Source organism: Salvelinus namaycush, chromosome 1 (genome assembly GCF_016432855.1).
Source record: "Salvelinus namaycush isolate Seneca chromosome 1, SaNama_1.0, whole genome shotgun sequence".
NCBI lineage: Eukaryota > Metazoa > Chordata > Actinopteri > Salmoniformes > Salmonidae > Salvelinus > Salvelinus namaycush.
Genome location: NC_052307.1, coordinates 50,912,452 through 50,934,787, shown reverse-complemented (window position 1 = coordinate 50,934,787; position 22,336 = coordinate 50,912,452). Strand labels below are relative to the sequence as shown.

The window sequence follows — 22,336 nt, the reverse complement described above, 5'->3', positions numbered from 1 at the left end:
TCCCTAAATAAGATTTGGTGCAACCAATTACCTTCAGAAGTCACATAAATACAGTCCACGTGTGTGCAATCTAAGTGTCACATGATCTGTTCCATGATCTCAGTATATATACACCTGTTCTGAAAGGCCCCAGAGTCTGCAACACCACTAAGCAAGCAGCACCATGAAGACCAAGGAGCTCTCCAAACAGGTCAGGGACAAAGTTGTGGAGAAGTACAGATCAGGGTTGGGTTATAAAAAAATATCCGAAACTTTCAACATCCCACGGAGCCCCATTAAATCCATTATTAAAATCTGGAAAGAATATGGCACCACAACAAACCTGCCAAGAGAGGGCCGCCCACCAAAACTCACGGACCAGGCAATGAGGGAATTAATCAGAGAGGCAGCAAAGAGACCAAAGATAACCCTGAAGGAGCTGCAAACTCCACAGCGGAGATTGGAGTATCAGTCCATAGGACAACTTTAAGCCGTACATTCCACAGAGCCGGGCTTTACGGAAGAGTGGCCAGAAAAAGAGCCATTGTTTAAAGAATAAAAAAAGCAACACGTTTGGTGTTCGCCAAAAGGCATGTGGGAGACTCCCCAAACATATGGAAGAAGGTACTCTGGTCAGATGAGACTAAAATTAAGCTTTTTGTCCATTAAGGAAAATGCTATATCTGGCACAAACCCAGCACCTCTCATCACCCGAGAACACCATCCCCACAGTAAAGCATGGTGGTGGCAGCATCATGCTGTGGGGATGTTTTTCATTGGCAGAGACTGGGAAACTGGTCAGAATTGAAGGAATGGTGGATGGCACTAAATACATGGAAATTCTTGAGGGAAACCTGTTTCAGTCTTCCAGAGATTTGAGACTGGGACGGAGGTTCACCTTCCAGCAGGACAATGACCCTCAGCATACTGCTAAAGCAACACTGGAGTGGTTTTAGGGGAAACATTTAAATGTCTTGGAATGGCCTAGTCAAAGCCCAGACCTCAATCCAATTGAGAATCTGTGGTATGACTTAATGATTGCTGTACACCAGCGGAACCCATCCAACTTGAAGCAGCTGGAGCAGTTTTGCCTTGAAGAATGGGCAATAATCCCAGTGGCTAGATGTGCCAAGTTTATAGAGACATACCCCAAAAGACTTGTAGCTGCAATTGCTGCAAAAGGTGACTCTACAGTGACTCTCTAGGCATGTTGTGTAAATCAAATGAAACAAACCCCCCCCAAAAAATCTATTTTAATTCCAGGTTGTAAGGCAACAAAATAGGAAAAATGCCAAGGGGGGTGAATACTTTCGCACGCCACTGTATCTGCAATACAAAATGTATAATACCACCATACAACAATATTACAATGTGTGCATGTGCATCTCTGTACCTGTGTGTTTCTCTTCACAGTCCCCGCTGTTCCATAAGGTGTATTATTTTTTTGTTTGTTGATCTGATTCTACTGCTTGCATCAGTTACCTGATGTGGAATAGAGTTCCATGTAGTCATGGCTCTGTGTTGTACTGTGAGCCTTATAGCCTTTATACTCTGATGAAGACAGCTTGGCTGTCGAAACGTTAGTAATAACATTTTTGCATCTGAGCTCCTAGAGTTTGCGGCTCTCCTTTATTTTTAAGTGTACTGTGAGCCTCCCATAGTCTGTTCTTGACTAGGGGATTGTGAAGAGACCTCTGGTGGCACGTCTTGTGGGTTATGCATGGGTGTCCAAGCTGTGTGCTACTAGTTTAAACAGACAGCTCGGTGCATTTAGCATGTCTACACTTCTTACGAAAACAAGTAGTGATGAAGTCAATCTCTCCTCCACTTTGAGCCATGAGAGATTTACATGCATATGATTAATGTTAGCTCTCCATGTACAATTTAAGGGCCAACCGTGCTGTGCTGTTCTGAGCCAATTGTAATATTTGAAAGATATTTGCGTCAGTTCAAATCTGGTATCAGGACAAAATGTGATTCAGAGTCACCGAATATATTTTAAGTATTTTAATTAAACTCAAGCGATAAATGGTAAATGCAATTTTCGTATATACGGGTTCACTGTATCTCCGCGCAGGGTAGAACAGAGAACTGTGGAATGTGGTCAAATAACAGTTTTTATACTATGACAGCTTTAGTTCCAACCCGTCCGTTGGCCTATCATAGTAGAGGCTGAGTGCGGTTTAAACTTTGCTCAGCCTATGTTGGCACTCGGACTTGTCCAAGTCCCTTTGTGCTCTCCTCTGTCCGCATCTGGTTGTTGGGTAGATTAGATCTGTCTTGTGTCTTCCCGTCGATTCTACACTCAAACAGTTCCTAATATGGTATTGTCCAGTGCGCTACCCCCCCTGGTTGGCTTAGAGATATGCACCCATCCCCTCTCCAGATTGACCACAGCTTGTATAGCCTGTCCCTCTATGTTGATCAGTCTTTACACACCTACACACACACACATCTGTATTGTTTGTGTGTGTGTGTAACAAAACAATATTCATCTTCAAACAATATGGTAGCGGGCTATAGTGCATAAACATAAATCCTAACATATTCCAAGGTCCCTCTTTGTGGCACCTGACCACACATCTAAACAGTAGTCCAGGTGCGACAAAACTAGGGCCTGTAGGACCTGCCTTGTTGATCGTGTTTGCTAAGGCAGAGCAGCGCTTTATTATGGACAGACTTCTTCCCATCTTAGCTAATGTTGTATCAACATGTTTTGACCATGACAGTTTACATTATTCCACGTCTGTTGTTTTTATGAAAATAGTTTCATTTTTAACTCCAGTCACGAACTCAGATACCTCCTGCGTTCTTACCTGTTGTGTCGGCCTGTTGTTTCCGAAGTTTTATTAGATGTATTTTTATTTTGTTCATAAGTGTTTGTGTCAACACCTGCTACCAACTAGCCAACTAGCTAGCTAGATTCCAATGGAGCCCGTTTTGCCTGGATACCTAACAACTGTTTCCAGCGCTGTAGAAGCTGTGTTTATTACTCTCTTATCCAGGACAATATTGACAATACGGAGTTCAAATGCGGCAATTGTTTGCTTGCGGAAGATTACAGGAATAAGGTGGCTATCCTTAGCAAGCACGTTTCAATTCTGTGCGAACTTATGGGGGAAACGTAAATTGGAACTTTCTGGTTCTCAACTCCTGTGGCTGGACGTCGCTCGTGTCTGATGGATGTATCCCCGCCTATCCGAATGGCCTGTGCTACCTGGAACGTGCCTGCCGAGGAAGTCGTCTCCATCTGCTTTTCCTCCTCCATCTTGTAGTGGAGTAGACAGAGAACAGTAAGATAATTATTCCAGTCAGTGCTGGTCCCATGTCACAAGTCGTGTAAACCGAAGGCAACGGCATTCTGATAAGTGGACTGGTGTGTCTGCGAGAGTTTGACATAAGGAATAGCTTCGCCGCACTGGTACCTGATCTTCCTGCGCCTTCATCGCTGGGATTGCCTGTGTCTGCGACGGCTGTGCTGACTCCAATTACGCTTACTCCAACAGTGGCTTCGTCGTGGAGTTCGGCTCCTTTCCCTCTCTCAAGATCTGACGGGGAACTGCCTGCTGTGGGAGGTCTGGACCTATCGCCGAGAGCAGCGGGCATATGCTATGCTGCTCCTCGGGGGCCTGTGAAAGGTTCAACGAATTGTGTGAGGTGTAGGAATGGGCAGATTTCTCCATCCCCTTCTCCGGCCATTGTATTGGGCAGATCAGTGGTGAGAAATGTCTCAGTCCCTGGAGCAAAAACTTTGTGCTATCCAAGACCACGAGTACATGACATCAATAAGCTGCTCCCAAACATTTTAAACCAGCATCAGGAAATGTAGTCTAGCATAGTTCATGTGGGATTCAATTACATTATGAAGGGCAGCTCAGAACAGCTGAAGATGGATTTGAAAGAACTGATTGAGTCTCTGCTTGATACCAACAAACCTGGCACTTGTAGCCCTCCATGGCTACAAGACTATTGCAGGTCTGGGGTTGTAACATTTAATGACAATTTTGATACCTTCTGGAAACAAAGCTAATTTTATAAGAAGGTTGAGACCCACCCAAATCATGTTGAGGATGGGATCAACTAATTCATGTCCCCCTAACTGTATGCAGTAATCATGTGCCTATGAACCAAAGTTATACTATTAGCCCTGTGGCGGTGTGCTCTAGTAGGAAGTCCACTGTGTGCAGCTCACCATGCACTAACATAAATAACATGAGCATGTCTACTTCTGCTAAGTTTCCCAGTAAAGCAATGAAAACAATCAAGCATCCCTGAAAAGTGTTAAAAATAGCCCACGTTATTATATGTAGCTTAAGAAACAAGGTTCATGAAATCAATAATTTGCTTGTTACAGATGACATTCATATTCTGACAATCTCTGAAACTCACTTAGACAATACATTTGATGATTCAGTGGTAGCAATACATGGTTATAAGATTTACAGAAAATACAGAAATGCTAAAGGTGGTGTGGCTGTTTATATTTAGAACCACATTCCTGTAAAGCTTAGAGAGGATCTCATGATAAATACTGTTGAAGTAATAGGACTACAGGGTCATCTGCCTCACCTCAAGCCCATTCTGGTGAGAAGCTGCTTTAGACCACCAAGTGCTTACAGTCAGTATCTGGATAACATGTGTGAAATGCTTGATAATGTATGTGATATAAAGAAAGAGGTATATTTTCTGGGTGATTTAAATATTGCTTGGCTTTCATCAAGCTGCCAACTCAAGAAAAACCTCATGGTTCATATATACATTTCTTGAACATTGTTTCTTAGGCTACATATGTTAATGTGGGCTATTTTTAGCACTTTTCTGGGATGCTTGATTGTTTGTTTTTTTTTATTCTAGGAAGCTTAGCAGAAGTAAACATGCTCATGTTATTTATGTTTGAGTTGATAGTGTAGGCTCAGCTGCACACAGTGGACTTCCTACTAGGACACACCGCCTCAGTGCTAACAGTATAACTCTGGTTCATAGGCAAATGATTACTGCATACAATAGCTGTAGGATCAACAGAGGCATTCAGGGAAGTTAGAGGGACATAAATTAGGTTATTTTCATTGTGTCTGCCAATGCCCCTGGGATAATGTACATTTTCTGCAGTATTATGACACCTCAGCGACACAATGGTAGGGATTAACTGAGTTGGGCTTGGGTCATTAATGAGTCATTGTCTTAACACAGAGTTGAAATGCGTGGACAGAGTCCAGGAGCCAGATAATTCAGATGGACCATTATTCCTATAGAGCATCTTCTGTTTCCAGAAGGTTTCAACGTTATCTATAAAAGTGACTCCAACAGAGCTACTGTAATCTTTTAGCCATGCGTGTAATGCCGGTAGCCTGAATCTTTCACACCCGCGGCCCAACAATGGTACCAGACCTGAAATAATTGGCCGCTTTTTGGAATCTTTCAGTGCTAGAATCAGCTCTTTAAAATACATTTTCAGAAGTTCCGAGCTAGCCCTCCTAATGTCGTTTGACCCCACATGAACGACGACAGCGTCAGCTCCCTGCAGCTGTCATAGAATAGTCAGAAGCAGCCCTTTAATGTCCTGTACTTGTGCTCCAGGATATCATAAGGTTTTTGCCCCGGGAACCATGATGTTTCTTACCATAGAACTGCAGATGACGACAGCTGGTGCAATGGCTGAGGAGGTCCTGTCGTTCTTTCGCCTGGAATTGTTTCGCAAATGTATTTATTACCTTTTAGTTTTATGTTTGTAATAAACACAACCAGTCACAATGTTTTAATCTGATTAGGCTACTTCAAAAGTCTTCTGTAGGCTACGTTTGTCCACTCCACTAATTTCAGCATCCAAACATTTGATGAATGGAAAGAGACATCTGTTCCAAAACACCAAAAAGTTTAATGACATTCGGAGAATGTCAAGCCAAGCCTTCGATAATGGGTACAAGGTAGGGAGGGATGTATTTTCTGTTTGTCAAGATTGGCATACTCTACGCAAACCATGATGTTGAAGTGCCCGAAGTCGCTAATCAGTATGCAGTTATGCTTTGCTTATTGGTTGTGTGAAGCATTGCCACAGGAACCTGTTGGTGGAAAATTCGTTGCATATATTTTATATAATTATAAATATAGCTTAAAAATGTTGAGAATCTGATTTCCCCCTAACTGGTCGTTGTCTGCAGCCAGCTCTGATTGTGATGTGGTAAGGTTGGACCCAGGTGCAGAGAAGAGACCAGACGAGGAATCAGTGGTTAAGGATAAACATAATACTTTACTGAGAAACGGTAGCCGCAGGATCACAGTACACTTGAAAAAACAACAAACGCTAAGTCTCAAACTCACTCAGGAAACAAATGCACACTGTAAACAATTCAAGCTTCTGCAAAGGACAACAGAAAACACACCTATTTTAACAGGGAAATCATAATTAGTAAATTGGACACGCCTGAGTGTCGTTAATGACTCTAGGACAGTCTCTGCCGCCCTCTGGTGACAGGTGGAACCACTGCAGGGTGCCTCGGACCAACAGATGCTGAACAGTGTCGGCCGGGCGACCATCAACAAGTTGAGGGGGCAGGTGTGGGAGGAGAGAAGGGACTGGTCCTCACCAGCTTGAGACGGGAGACATGGAAGAATGGATAGACACTCATAGATCTGGGAAGCTGGAGACAATAGGTGACCGGGTTGATGCAACTCAGGATCTTGAATGGTCCTATGTAGCATGGAGCGAGCTTCTGCGAGTCCACCTTTAAGGGAAGATCACAGGTGGACAGCCACACCCGTTGACCTGGTCGGAGGAGCTGAAGAGGCCTTCGGTGCCGGTTTTCCTGGTGTTGGTGTCGGGCAGAGGAGCGGAGCAAAGAGGATCGCGCTCTGATCCAGGTGCGGCGTCATCGTCGAATGAATGCCTCAGCTGATGGCACCCCCACTTCGGCCGCTTGTTCAGGAAACAGGGGGGGCGAACCTGAACTCACACTCGAACGGTGACAGTCCAGTGGAAGAGTTCGGCAGTGTGTTGTGAGCATACTCCGCACAGACGAGGAACTTGCTCCAGTTGCTGGCCTGGGTGGAGACAAAACAGCGGACAAACATTTCCAGCTCCTGGTTTGCCCGCTCCGTTTGCCCATTTGACTGTGGGAGGAATCCTGAGGAGAGACTCACTGACGCCTCCAACAGGGAGCAGAAGACTTTCCAATACCGTGCAACGAACTGGGGCCCACGATCCGAGACCTGTCCTGGGGAAGTCCGTGTAGTCAAAAGACACGGGTAACCATGAGATCAGCAGTCTCCTTCTCTGTGGGCAACTTGGGTAAGGCAATGAAATGGACTGCCTTGGAGAACTGATCAATGACCGCCAGGATAGTGGTAACCCCTTGGGATGGAGGTAACCCTGTAATAAAGTCCACGGACAGGTGGGACCAGGGCTAGCTAGGGATAGGCAGAGGTTAGAGCAACCCAGCCCGTCACTGTCGTGAGGACTTGCTTTGGGCACAGGTGGAACAGGCCGCAACAAAGGATCTCACATCCTCAGTCATGTTGGGCACCAGAATTTCTGCCTCAGGAACTCCAGTGTCCGATTAACCCCTGGATGCCCAGTTAATTTAGAGGAGTGTCCCCATTGTAGTACTCAGGAACGAGCTGATCGCGGAATGCAAAGTCTGTTAGTGGGTCCCCCGCCGGGGTCAGGTTCTCGGATCTGGGCTTGTCGGACCTTGGTCTCAATACTCCATATCACAGGGGCCACAATATGGGACCTGAGGGTGATGGGCTCGGAGTCCCTCTCCTCGTTAGAGACATCGTGTTGGCGGGATAAGGCATCTGCTTTCTGATTCTTGGTTCCCAGGCGAAAGGCTAGTGTGAAATCAAACCTGTTAAAAAACAGAGCCCAGGCGAGCGATCCAACTCTTCCCTTCTTGAATGGAGACCAAGTTCCTATGGTCTGTCCAGATCACGAAAGGATGAGGTGCCCCCTCCAACCAGTGTCTCCACCCCTCAAGGGCCCACTTAACTGCCAAGAGCTCCCGGTTGCCTACATCGTAGTTGTGTTCCTCTGGCAAGAACCGCTTGAAGAGAAAGGCACATAGGTACAGTTTCTTGTCCTCCTCATTCTGCTGTGAAAGGACCGCCCCTGCTCCGGTGTCCGAGGCATCCACCTCTACCACAAAGGGATGAGTAGGATAAGGATGAACAATGATGGTTCCAGAGGTGAAATGTCCCTTGAGCTCCATGAATGCCCTGTCAGCCTCGGGAGTCCAGCAAAACCGGGTCTGCGACTTGCGGGTTAGGACCGTGAGAGTTGCTGCCACCGCACCAAAGTTGCATATAAAACACCTGTAAAAATTGGCAAACCCGAGGAACCGCTGGACCTGCTTGAGTGAGGTGGGACGGGGCCAGTCGGCACAGGCCTGAACCTTTACGGGGTCCATTTGGATGCCTGTGGTAGAGATAATGTGACCCAGGAAGGACACTTGGGATATGTGTAACTCTTCTCTCTTGACATATAGTTGGCTCTGCAGGAGGCGTCTCGGGACTTGGCGGACATGCAGTATGTGTTCCGGAAGGGTTTTGGAGAAGGTCAGGTAAACGTTGAGGTAAACAAAGATGAACCGATTCAACTTATTCCTAAGATTGTCATTGACCAATGCTTGAAAGTATGCCGGTGAGTTGGATAATCTGATAGGTATGACTAAATACTCATAGTGACAACTAGGGGTGTTAAAGGCAGTTTTCCACTCATCTCCCTCCCTGATTCTCACCAGATTGTAAGCGTTGCAGAGGTCCAATTTGGTGAAGAATTGGGCCCTTTGGGCCAACTCCAAGGCAGCAGACATCAGGGGTAGGGGGTAACGATTCTTGATCGTTATCCTGTTCAGACCTATGTAATCGATGCAAGGACGCAGGCCTCCATCCTTCTTACCCACAAAGAAGAAGCCTGCACCAGCTGGGGATGTAGAGGGGTGAATGAAACCTGCCTCGAGCAACTTCCGAATGTAATTGTCCATGACTGCTGCTTCAGGGGTCAAGAGGGAGTACAGACGGCCTCGGGGAGGTATGGAGCCGGATAGGAGTTCTATGGCACAGTCGTATGGACTATGGGGGGAGAAGGGTGGAAGCTTTTCTCTTACTGAAGGCCTCCCGGAGGTCGACGTATTCAGGAGGGAGAGCAGAGAAATCTTGGTCTTCAATGGATGCAGGAGGACACGAGGCTCTTGATGGGGGTCTTAGGTTTTTAGCATGGCAGTCCTTAGCTCAGTCTAGTAGGTGTCCCGTGGACCAGAAGAATAATGGGTTATGTAGCGCTAGCCAGGGGTACCCTAGGATAAGGGGGTTCTCGGGAGCAGTGATTTAAAAAAAACTAAGAGTCTGAGTGGTTCACCCCAACCTGCAGTAAAATGGGCTTGGTCTGATATTCCACCTGACCGGCGCCAATGTGCCATCCATCGAGGGCTTGTATTTTCAGAGGGACGGGGCACTTCACGCAGGGGATTTGTAATTCTCTGACAAAGTCGTGATCAATTAAATTAATTAAATTATCTGCAGCCCTGTAGTCCACGAAGGCTTGAATCTGGTGTTGACAGTTGTCTCAGTGGAGGGTTGCAGGTAGTGACAGACGGTGACTGGGTAGCCGGGAGGTAACTGCACAGCTCGTCATGGCTCTCCCCTTGTCCTGGTTAGCCCTGGTGTTTCCTGTCAGCTCTGGGCATGGAGATGGTCGAGACCTCCGCAGTAGCGGCAGCAGCCTTCGCGCATGTGCCTGTCACGCACCTGTGGGCTCAGATGTGTGCGTCCCAGCTGTATGGGCTCCTCACTGCTGGGCTTGGGGTGCTCAGGAATCCGGGATACTGGGGGGGGGTGTCAAAAAGGCGCTGTCTCACGCATTCTCGGAGGTGGTTGTCGATCCTGATTTCCAGGACATTAGGACCAAAACATTACCTCATCCAATGGCATATATCAATTGTCAAATCTAGATACTCCCATCTCAAATACACCCCCTCTTCTCCCCACCCTGGAGAAGCTCACTAAGGGGAGTGAGCCTCTAGGTCATATACTATGAAAGATAAGTTTCAACATCAGAGGGGTGGTATAATGGTTCCAGACACTACCATACTCCTCCCCCCAATGGGAAAAGAAGGGAGTGACTAGCGCACAGAGATAGTGGAGCCCTTCTCCCTTTCTGATATTCTGCATATTATGAAAGTAAATAAAACATCTTATTTATCTATGTTACCTAACTAATTCTGATTCAGCTACGACAGTGTGTGTGTGTGTGTGTGTGTATATACATTTGAAGTCGGAAGTTTACATACACCTTAGCCAAATATATTTTAACTCCGTTTTTTACAATTCCTGACATTTAATCCCAGTAACAATTCCCTGTCTTAGGTCAGTTAGGATCACAACTTTATTTTAAGAACATGAAATGTCAGAATAATAGTAGAGAGAATTATTTATTTCGGCTTTTATTTCTTTCATCACATTCCCAGTGGGTCAGAAGTTTACATACACTGTATTAGTATTTGGTAGCATTGCCTTTATATTATTTAACTTGGGTCAAACATTTTAGGCAGCCTTCCACATGTTTCCCACAATAAGTTGTGTGAATTTTGGCCCATTCTTTCTGACAGAGCTGGTGTAACTGAGTCAGGTTTGTAGGCCTCCTTGCTTGCACACGCTTTTTCAGTTCTGCCCACAAATTTTCTATAGGATTTAGGTCAGGGCTTTGTGATGGCCACTCCAATACCTTGACTTTGTTGTCCTTAAGCCATTTTGCCACAACTTTGGAAGTATGCTTGGGGTCATTGTCCATTTGGAAGACTTATTTGCGACCAAGCTTTAACTTCCTGTCTCATGTCTTGAGATGTTGCTTCAATATATCCACATAATTTTCCTTTCCTCATGTTGCCATCTATTTTGTGAAGTGCACCAGACCCTCCTGCAGCAAAGCACCCCCACAACATGATGCTGCCACCCCCGTGCTTCACGGTTGGGATGGTGTTCTTCGGCTTGCAAGCCTCCCCATTTTTCCTCCAAACGTAACGATGGTCATTATGGCCAAACAGTTCTATTTTTGTTTTATCAGACCAGAGGACATTTCTCCAAAAAGTATGATCTTTGTCCCCATGTGCAGTTGCAAACCGTAGTCTGGCTTTTTTATGGCGATTTTGGAGCAGTGGCTTCTTCCTTGCTGAGTGGCCTTTCAGGTTATGTCGATATAGGACTCGTTTTACTGTGGATATAGATACCTTTGTACCTGTTTCCTCCAGCATCTTCACAAGGTTCTTTCCTGTTGTTCTGGGATTGATTTGCACTTTTCGCACCAAAGTACATTCATCTCTAGGAGACAGAACGCGTCTCCTTCCTGAGTGGTATTACGGCTGCGTGGTCCCATGGTGTTTATACTTGCGTACTATTGTTTGTATATATGAACGTGGTACCTTCAGGCGTTTGGAAATTGCTGCCAAGGATGAACCAGACTTGTGGAGGTCTCCATTTTTTTTTCTGAGGTCTTGGCTGATTTCTTTTGATTTTGCCATGATGTCAAGTAAAGATGCACTGAGTTTGAAGGTAGGCCTTGAAATACATCCACAGGTACACCTCCAATTGATTCAAATGATGTCAAGTAGCCTATCAGAAGCTTCTAAAGCCATTACATAATTTTCTGGAATTTTCCAAGCTGTTTAAAGGCACAGTCAACTTAGTGTATGTAAACTTCTGACCCACTGGAATTGTGATACAGTGAATTATAAGTGAAATAATCTGTCTGTAAACAATTGTTGGAAAAATGACTTGTGTCATGCACAAAGTAGATGTCCTAACCGACTTGCCAAAACTAGTTTGTTCACAAGAAATTTGTGGAGTGGTTAAAAAATGAGTTTTAATGACTCCAACTTAAGTGTATGTAGATCTCCGACTTCAAGTGTGTGTGTGTGTGTGTGTGTGTGTGTGTGTGTGTGTGTGTGTATGTGTGTGTTTTTTTGTGTGTGTGTGTGTGTGTGTGTGTGTTTTATGTGTGTCGGTGTGTGTGTGTACTCATCCTTTGATAGTTCCGTGCTCAGCAGCATGATTCATCAGAATCCAGATTCTTCTATCTGGAGTTGTGCGTCATCACTACAAGCACACTCATTCAGACACAGAAAGATTCACCATAAATACACAAACAAATAAACCACGATGCATACTCACCAAACATTTACACACACATCATTTCTCTCCCTTAGGCACACAAACACACACTGATGCACTCGCACACTCTGGAGAGCAGGTAACGTTTAATGAGCCTGCTTTGAAGTTTCCCTGTTCCCACTTTCATCAAGGGAATACACACAAACACACACCACAAGACAAGAGGCTGTGCTTCTAATCTTCCACAAATGTACAGCCCCTCCACTGTGGGTTTAACAAGTAACCTGCCTGCGTTCAACATAAAAGCCCCTCTTACACGACACACTCATATATTCACACACACACACACTTTCTTTCTTTCTCTCTCTCTCTCTCCCTCCCTCCCTCCCTCCCTCCCTCCCTCCCTCCCTCCCACACACCCACACACACACACACACACACACACACACACACACACACACACACACACACACACACACTGCTCCCTCACTTGTTATACAAAGCCAGTTCTGTAGTGTGTATGCTTTTCTGTACGCTCTCATTGACTACGGGTACTCGAGTACTTGAACGGACGTTAAAACTAGATCTTTAACCAGAGATCCCTTTTTTTTTGTATACTGTAAAACTATTTAGTGGAATGTGATTTGTTGCTGCCTGAACGGGTAAGTTACATTTTGTCCACAAAATAAAAATAAATGTTGTCTTGAAGACATTGTTAATTTGCTTTTACTTTAGTTTTCCATTTGTACATGTGCATTTGCAGGGCTCAACAAAAAAGAAATCAATCCAAGCACTAAACAGTTCTTCTCCCTAAATTCCCTTTCCCGTCTGTGTCTTACTCACTCCATCGCGTCCCCGACCGCTCCCTCTACACACACACGCGCGTGCTGAGTGTGCACACAAGCTCCCGTTTGGCCTACACAAATAAATGCCTATAAAACGTACCTGATGGGATACTACACAAGCGACATTCCTTGACAATGATGTCAGTTTTATCACATTCAAAATGTATTGGTTGATTGAAGTAGGGAAATACAGTATGGGTTCTAACAACGATCTGCAGTTTGGAAATAATTGAGTCCCGTCTATTTTCCTCTTAGGCTACTTTGCGAACTGCTAGTGCCATTTAGAATTGGTTAGCCTAGGCCAGAGATGGGCAACTGGTGGCCCCTTTGTAGGGCTGCGGACCAATTTAAAACATAAAAATATATTTATTTATTTTAAATTGGGGGGTGGACTCAGTCGGGGTCTCAACTTACTGTTGAGAGTTAGAATAATAGAATACACAAGGTGCAATTTCTAGTTTGGTTGTGCATCAGCAGTCACTCAATTAGCCAATGTCAGCAAAAAAAAATTAGATTGGTAAATTAGTCTAGCGGCCAGCTATTGAAACTTTTAGTAAGCATGATCGATTTACTGACCGGGGTGGGGCCCATTGATCATCAGTTATCATATTAAAAACTGCAAACATTTGCCTCCACCTTTTGAATAAATCTGTAAAACTGCTCATTTTTCTCTACACCCCATTTTAAAGCACATTTGTGCAATTCTACACATTTTGCAGAATTGCATGAAATGAGTTATACAACTGCTAAATCTTCTCTCAGACCCATGGCAAAATGTGTAGAATTGCACAAATGTGCTTTAAAATGACAACATTTTCTCTATGCCCAATGGCAGAATTTGCATAATTGCAGGAAATTATTTAAAAATATATATTTTTTGTCTTCGCTGTCACGACGGGCCGCTAAAATGTTTTGCCACTGTGGCCCCTCGTAATGAGGCCTCCACCTCCATCAAAGTTGCCCATCTCTGGCCTAGGCTATAACCCCCTAAATATAAACAGGTTCCACACTGAAAAAATGCAAAAACATTAGTTTGATAAAGGCAAAGAGCGTATTTTCATGAGAATCATTAAGCCTAGGCCTCCCGAGTGGCGTGATTGGGAGTCCCGTAGGGCAGCGCACAATTGGCCCAGCGTCGTCCAGGTTTGTCCGGGTAAGATGTCACGTTCGTTTAGAGATGGATTGGACCAAGGTGCAGCGTGGTAGGCGTACATTTTACGTTTATTTAAATGACACCGAAAAAGAACAAAAAAATACAAAAACTAACGTAAAGCTACATGCAGTGCAGAAAGCAACTACACACAAACAAGATCCCACAAACTAAAGGTGGAAAAAAGGCTGCCTAAGTATGATCCCCAATCAGAGACAACGTTAGACAGCTGCCTCTGATTGGGAACCATACCCGGCCAACAAAGAAATAGAAAAACTAGAATGCCCACCCAAATAACACCCCGACCTAACCAAATAGAGAAATAAAAAGGCTCTCTAAGGTCAGGGCGTGATAGTAGCCCGTTATTGTGAATAAGAATGTGTTCTTAACTGACTTGCCTAGTTAAATAAAGGATAAATAAAACAAATAGGCCTACTCACCAAACTGATGTTGTGGCTTTAATTCATAACCATGCAGTGTTTAATGTGGAATTGTTAATCCATTTGGAAAATTCAAAAGAACAGGCAGAATAAACTAAGTCAATATTTTTGATTTAGTTTATTCTGTATATCGAAAATAATACCCCCCCCAAAAAAAGTTAGCTTGCCAAATTGAGCCCTGTTTCAAATTATCACTGTTCCAGACACGAAATGCGCATCACTTCGCACTGGCAACTTTATACATTTAGAAAAATGGGATGATTATCCGGGATGATTATCAACTGGGCACAGCACCTTCAACTGTCGGGAGGAGGGGAGCAGGCCTTAATGTCAGGAGAAGGAGGGGCAATGGGCGAAAACCATTCAATAAATTACATTCCCTCCTATAACTGGTTATAACTCCAGTTCTGTTTGTGATATAAAGATTTTAACAACAACTGTGTTATATAGACTTATTTGGGACAGAGGGGGGCATCACTTTAAAAGTGTCAGAGTAATAATTTATTTAAATTCATGAGCAGTCCAAATCACTGCTTAGCTGTTGTGGTGTTTTAAACAGCTACTGTGAACTTCTGATAACTTTAGCCACCACAAGCTAACAATCAATGGAAGTGTTTTTTTAAATGTCCAAATCATCTTGAATCAACTCAAATCAACTCCATATTCGTTTGACGTTACTTAAAGTAGATTTTGCCATTCAGAAACATGCTCTAGTGCCCTTATTACTTCCATTGACTGTTAGCTTATGGTGGCTAAAGAAAATGTTATCTTAAACAACTTTTTTACACATGACTTGAAAGGACAATACTTCACGTTGAATGTTATGTATTTTTATCAACTAGCCCCAATCTTCCTTACATTGTTAGTATGAATTGAATTGGTTGGAATAAAGATGGTTAAAATTAGGGTTGAATATTTTCCGGGTACTTTACAAATGTTCCACCCCGAGAATAAATCACTTATCTCCCAGGTAACCTGGTAATTCCCGCCAAAACCGGAAGTGTCATTCAAAAGCATTATAGACCATATAAATATGTCTGGATTTGATTAGAACTTTGATCAGAATGAAAATTCAAACCTGATGCCTGAGCCTGATGAGCCATGTATTAAATACATTTTATGAGCCCTACATTAACGATATTTAATGTGCACAAGCACAAAAAAGCACCAATGATTGTGTCGTTAGCCAATACATCTCAGAATCAAATTTTATTTGTCACATACATGTTAAGCAGATGTTATTGTGGGTGTAGCGAAATGCTTGCGTTTCTAGCTCCAACAGTGCAGTAATATCTAACAATTCACAACAATACACACAATGCACACAACCTAAAAGTAAAATAATGAATTAAGGAATATATAAATATTAGGATGAGCAATGTCGGAGTGGCAAAGACTAAAATACAGTAGAATAGAATACAGTATATATATATGAGATGAGCAAAGCAAAAATATGTAAACATTATTAAAGTGACTAGTGTTCCATTATTCAAGTGGCCAGGGATTTCAAGTCTATGTATTTGGGGCAGGGTTATGTAACTGGGTGGAAGCCACCTAGTGATGGCTATTTAACAGTCTGATGGCCTTGAGATAGAAGCTGTTTTTCAGTCCCAGCTTTGATGCACCTGTACTGACCTCGCTTTCTGGATGATAGCGGGGTGAACAGGCAGTGGCTCTGGGGGTTGTTGTCCTTGATGATCTTTTTGGCCTTCTTTTGACATCGGGTGCTGTAGGTGTCCTGTAGGGCAGGTATTTTGCCTATTACTGTTGTGTGCTGTCTGCAAAGTTGATGATTGAGTTGGAGTCGTGCATGGCCATGCAGTCATGGGTGAACAGGGAGTACAGGAGGGGGCTGAGCACGCACCCTTGTGGGGCCCCTGTGTTGAGGATCAGCAAAGTGGAGGTGTTGTTTCCAACCTTCATCACCTGGGGGTGGCCCGTCAGGAAGTCCAGGACCCAGTTGCACAGGGCGGGGTTCACACTCAGGGCTCCGAGCTTAAAGCTTGGAGGGTACTATGGTGTTGAATGCTGAGCTATAGTCAGTGAACACCATTCTTACATAGGTATTCCTCTTGTCTAGATGGGATAGGGCAGTGTGCTTTGCAATGACTATTATTATTATGACTATGATTTCTTTCCTGGGCTGTTTGTAAATATCCTGGTAGGTTGACTGATAACCTGAACCAGGTGACAGGCACTGGTTACAGCCCAACACGTGCCAGCCCATACCAAGCCCACACCAGCCCAACACAGTATAGCGTACACCAACCCATCACAGGCTAGCCCACACCAGCCCAAGATGGGCCAGCCCACACCAAGCCCAATGCGGGTTAGCCGACACCAAGCTCACACCAGCCCGACACGGGTTAGCCTAGAATAGCCAGACACAGGCTATCCCATATCAGCCCTACACAAGCCAGCCCACACAGGTGTTAGCCCACACCAAGCCCAGCTAGAGGTGGGCGCTCATTCTAATATTTGTGGTAGTGGTTTGCACACAGTTCTTCTTGTGCAACCGTTACTGAGAATGTTGTTCCAGTTTTAGTATTGTGTGATCCCCATTTGTTTACATTTTGAAAAACACAACAGTTTCTCTTGTAAAAATATATGTATGATAGTAACAACTTCCCTAAATACCACTCTTTCTGTGTGTGTGTGTGTGTGTGTGTGTGTGTGTGTGTGTGTGTGTGTGTGTGTGTGTGTGTGTGTGTGTGTGTGTGTGTGTGTGTGTGTGTGTGTGTGTGTTAGTATCAGTATCACATGTGGTCTGTGCTCTGGCATTACATGGTTTCACTCTGGAATATCTGAATGGATTAGGTTCCATGGTTACTGGACCAAATTCACACCGTCATAACTGTATTGTGTTATACTGTTGTGTGTGTGTGTGTGTGTGTGTGTGTGTGTGTGTGTGTGTGTGTGTGTGTGTGTGTGTGTGTGTGTGTGTGTGTGTGTGTGTGTGTGTTAGAGCACAGATATATAAATATGTGTATTGTAAGAGTGTGTGTTGTGTGTGTTGTTAGGTGAACCAAGAGAATGTGGTGAAGGTGGGCCACAGGCAGGTGGTCAACATGATCCGTCATGCAGGGAACAGCCTCATCATCAAAGTGGTAACGGTCAGCAGGAATATGGACCCTGAGGATACCGCACGTAAAAAAGGTACTACACCCCTACACCACTTCATGTTATGCTAGAAAAATGTACGCACCACCTTCAGTAGTAGCACAATGCTGTCCCAACAACCAACGCTCATGCAAAAATGCTAAATGTATTTTGGGTGTTGAAATGTGCCAATAAAGTCCCAATTCAAAATGTATTTTTCTCTCGGCCTCTCTCTCTCTCTTTCTCTTAGCCCCCCCACCGCCAAAGAGAGCCCCCACCACCGCCTTGTCTATGCGCTCCAAGTCTATGACCTCTGAACTGGAAGAACTAGGTAAGGGGCAATCTGATAGGATCTCACAAAGGAGTCACTGAGACGAGACTCTCTAACCACGCCCTCTTTTCGTTCTTTCCCTTTTGTCCCTATTGGTTTGTTATTTATCTCCCATTAGTGGAAATCAGTAAAGGTAAGGAGTGGAGCTAAACATACACTATGTTGCATACTGGTGTGGGAAGTGCATCTAATATTCAACATATTCAACATGCTGATTCATTGACGTTTTATTCATCTTTTGAACCCGTGAAGCTAAGCTGTAGTGTCAAGCCCATTGGTTCAAACCAAAACATGCTGTTAATTATGTTAACCATGTATTATTGTAATATTTTTGCTATTATTTATCACTGGGATTTCTCACAGTGATTTTCTGCATCATTGCATGAGAAGCGTTCGTTTGTGAAAATACCTCCACAGATTTTTTTTTGTGTAACTACCATGGAAACGAGGAGCTGGCATGTTGTAAAGATGGCATTAGAGTTGCATTAGTGTCTTTGAGTGGAAGCGAGATGGCGCCGACAGACATGGTCGCCTCGCTTCGCGTTCTTAGGAAACTATGCAGTATTTAGTTTTTTATGTATTATTTCTTACATTGTTACCCTAGGAAATCTTAAGTATTTATATGTACATATTCTTATTCATCCCTTTACACTTGTGTGTATGAGGTAGTTGTTGTGAAATTGTTAGATTACTTGTTAGATATTACTGCACTGTCGGAACTAGAAGCACAAGCATTTCGCTACACTCGCATTAACATCTGCTAACCATGTGTATGTGACCAATACAATTTGATTTGAGTAAGAAACACAGACACGGTTGTGAATGTGTGTCTGTGTGTGAGAGCGTGCATCTGCGTGTGTGATTATGCTTCTCTGTTTGTGAGTGTGTGTGTGCACGTGTGAATGGGTGTATGTGTGTTGGGCCAAGATCTCATTCGAGGGACCGTGTGTGGAATGGGAGCGCAGTGTGGTGGTAATGTGTTCTGACAGAGGGAACAGTCAGCGCTTCTGAGAAGGGTTGCTCTAGACCACCGGTGAGAGGAGGCGGAACTGGTGGGTAGCTAGGGACGCACGCTACGCTATAGCACCACCATTCTAACTCGGCTAGGGGAAAGAGAGATGGAGAGAGAAGAGAAATCAAATACAAGGAATAGGGAGAAAGAGAGAAACAGAGAGGGAAAATGGCAGGGAACCAGGGAGAGAGAGAAGACTGGGCATAGGGAGAGGAAGAGAGAGAAACAGAGAGAGGGTGAATGGGGATGAAACTTGTGGTGTTAATTTTGGCCTCTATTTTCAATGTATTTTTAGTCTTAGTCACATTTTAGTAATTTCATCCTTTGTTAGTTTTAGTTAAATTCGGGACAATTTTTGTGTCGTTTTAGTCATAGCCATTTTAGTCACATAATAGTCAGTGCATTTTTTTTCTATTAAAGCTGCAATATGTAACTTTTTGGGTTACCTGACCAAATTCACATAGAAATGTGAGTTATAGATCGTTCATTCGCTTTTAAAGCAAGTTTAAGAATCAGTAGATATGTTCTATGTTGGCTATTTCTATGCTTCCCGTTCTTAAGTTTAGTTTTTGCGTCTTTTACTTAAAGTGTTGTACACCAGCTTCAAACAGCTGAAAATACAATATTTTTGGTTATGGAAAAGATATTTCACAGCGTTTTAGATGGTACAATGATTCTCCACACTATACTTGTTTTGTCACATAAACTGAAGTTTTTGTAACCAGGAAATGGCATACAGTGGTTTCTCCTTTAAAAGTTGTGTCATACTGCAGGAGACCTTGTGGGCTGCTGCAGCATTCTGTGCCACGTTATCTAATTGTCACCCATTGTTTCTGTTAATGCAAGTTAGTGCTAGTTTGACCACCAGAGGGCATCTTTGAGAAGCATTTGATAGTCTTCCATATTGGCATTACCAGAGATTTTAAAACCTTTTTTGTAATAACATAGTATATGGGATTGATTTTAAGAAATTTGGCTTAATTCATTTTATTAATATTATGGTGTTTCTATTCCGAGAAAAACGAAACCCTCTGGGTTTCCGTTAGGATGAAATGGAAAATATGGCGCTGTAAAACGTGATGGTCGGGAGTAGGCTACAGCATAACTATTCTAAATTGTTTGCCTTCATTAGACAACTTTGTTCCAACATTTCTGTAAATCAGTGATATTTATTCTCATAGTAATTCGTTACGGATTCATAACTAAATTAACATCTGCATTTTGAAAGAGTATTTTTTCATTATTTTGTTAACGAAAGCATAAAGATGCTGATGAAGAAAATACAGTATTGTACAGTATATGCTTTTACATTTGAATAATAAAGCATTTAATGCATTTTGAAGATATAAGCCACCTGCATTTGTTTATTAGGTTACTGTGCAGTCTGACAAGTAAACATAACCTACAATGCATACTGTAGTAAACATGGGAAAGTGCCTAATTCCTTACATAAGGGGGAGCAGGCCATGTCTGTACTACAGAATGCGGACACGAGGGAGAGCGGGGTTCAATTCCCCAATGGAGAGGAAGGAGTAGGCTGTCCTTGTAAATAAGAATTTGTTCTTAACTGTTTCCATATATGTTATTTCATAGTTGTGATGTCTTCACTATTGTTATACAATGTAGAAAATATTTAAAAAAATAAAGAAATCCAGGAATGAGTAGATGTGTCCAAACCTTTTACTGGTACTTGCTTAATTAATTTGATTAATATTATGATGTTTCTATTCCAATAAAAACCCTCTGGGTTTCCGTTAGGATGGAACGGAAATATGGCGCTGTACAACGTAGTGGTCAGCAGTACGTACAGTACTGGGCTATTTACCTAAAGAATTGTGCGGGCAGGGCACGCAGGAGACCGGGGTTCAATTCCCGGACGAGGAGGAAGGAGTAGGCTGTCCTTGTAAATAAGAATATGTTCCTAACTGTCTTGCCTAGTTAAATAAAGGTTACACTAAGAGCATAACATTTCTGCACCCTAATTTTCTAATTCTAGTCAAACCAATACCCAAACGGAGATTAAGTGAAAATAAAAATCTCATTGATTTATCAAGTCCAGTCCCAATGCTTGTCTCAGAGCAGCGCGAAACGGTGCTAAAATAGCTGTAGGCTTTTGCTTCAAATCCTATTGCTTCTAACTTCAATATGCTCTTTAAATAAATAAGACACAGCACATTACTCAACACTAGTGAGACTCATTTTGCCTATGGTAAGCCTACAGTATATCTAAATATATATTTTTCAATGACATGACTCTCCACCAATAATTACATTTAGAGGATTGGAGGATTCTAAATGAATATCTAATGGGCATTTCCCGTTAGATATTCTAAGATATTCTCACAGATCTATATACAGATCACAAATTTATATAATTCTAAATGAATTAATAATAATCGCTTTGTTTAAAAAGTAACAATATTTTGGAGATTTCGTTTTCATTTAACCTAGAGTGAGCGAGAAAAAGGCAATTCTTGAACATGGGGTGAGACATTCTCACAAATTTGTAAATAAAGCCAGTTTGTTATCTTTAATTAATTATTTCTGGAGAAACCTAACTTGATTATGTAGAAGACTTCACTTATATTTAGTCAACACATATCTTAAGAATATAATTTAACATTTGTTTCTCCATGCTTGTCTGAGAGCAGCGCGAAACGGTGCTGAAATAGACGTCCACAGCGGGAAGGCTATATATATATACAGTGGGGAGAACAAGTATTTGATACACTGCCGATTTTGCAGGTTTTCCTACTTACAAAGCATGTAGAAGTCTGTCATTTTTATCATAGGTACACTTCAACTGTGAGAGACGGAATCTAAAACAAAAATCCAGAAAATCACATTGTATGATTTTTAAGTAATTAATTTGCATTTTATTGCATGACATAAGTATTTGATCACCTACCAACCAGTAAGAATTCCGGCTCTCACAGACCTGTTAGTTTTTCTTTAAGAAGCCCTCCTGTTCTCCACTCATTACCTGTATTAACTGCACATGTTTGAACTCGTTACCTGTATAAAAGACACCTGTCCACACACTCAATCAAACAGACTCCAACCTCTCCACAATGGCCAAGACCAGAGAGCTGTGTAAGAACATCAGGGATAAAATTTTAGACCTGCACAAGGCTGGGATGGGATACAGGACAATAAGCAAGCAGCTTGGTGAGAAGGCAACAACTGTTGGCACAATTATTAGAAAATGGAAGAAGTTCAAGATGACGGTCAATCACCCTCGGTCTGGGGCTCCATGCAAGATCTCACCTCGTGGGGCATCAATGATCATGAGGAAGGTGAGGGATCAGCCCAGAACTACACGGCAGGACCTGGTCAATGACCTGAAGAGAGCTGGGACCACAGTCTCAAAGAAAACCATTA

The 22,336-nt window shown here is 43.1% G+C and overlaps 1 protein-coding gene across 1 annotated transcript in view; it reads left to right on the top strand.

Annotated features, from left to right (window-relative positions):
• Window positions 1-22,336, top strand: part of LOC120052048 (SH3 and multiple ankyrin repeat domains protein 2-like) — a 176,118-nt gene that overhangs the window by 108,277 nt on the left and 45,505 nt on the right. Inside the window, exons 16-17 of the mRNA XM_038998913.1 lie at window positions 17,534-17,669; window positions 17,863-17,943. Coding sequence (XP_038854841.1) covers window positions 17,534-17,669; window positions 17,863-17,943 — 217 coding nt within the window. The remainder of the gene's footprint in view (window positions 1-17,533; window positions 17,670-17,862; window positions 17,944-22,336) is intronic.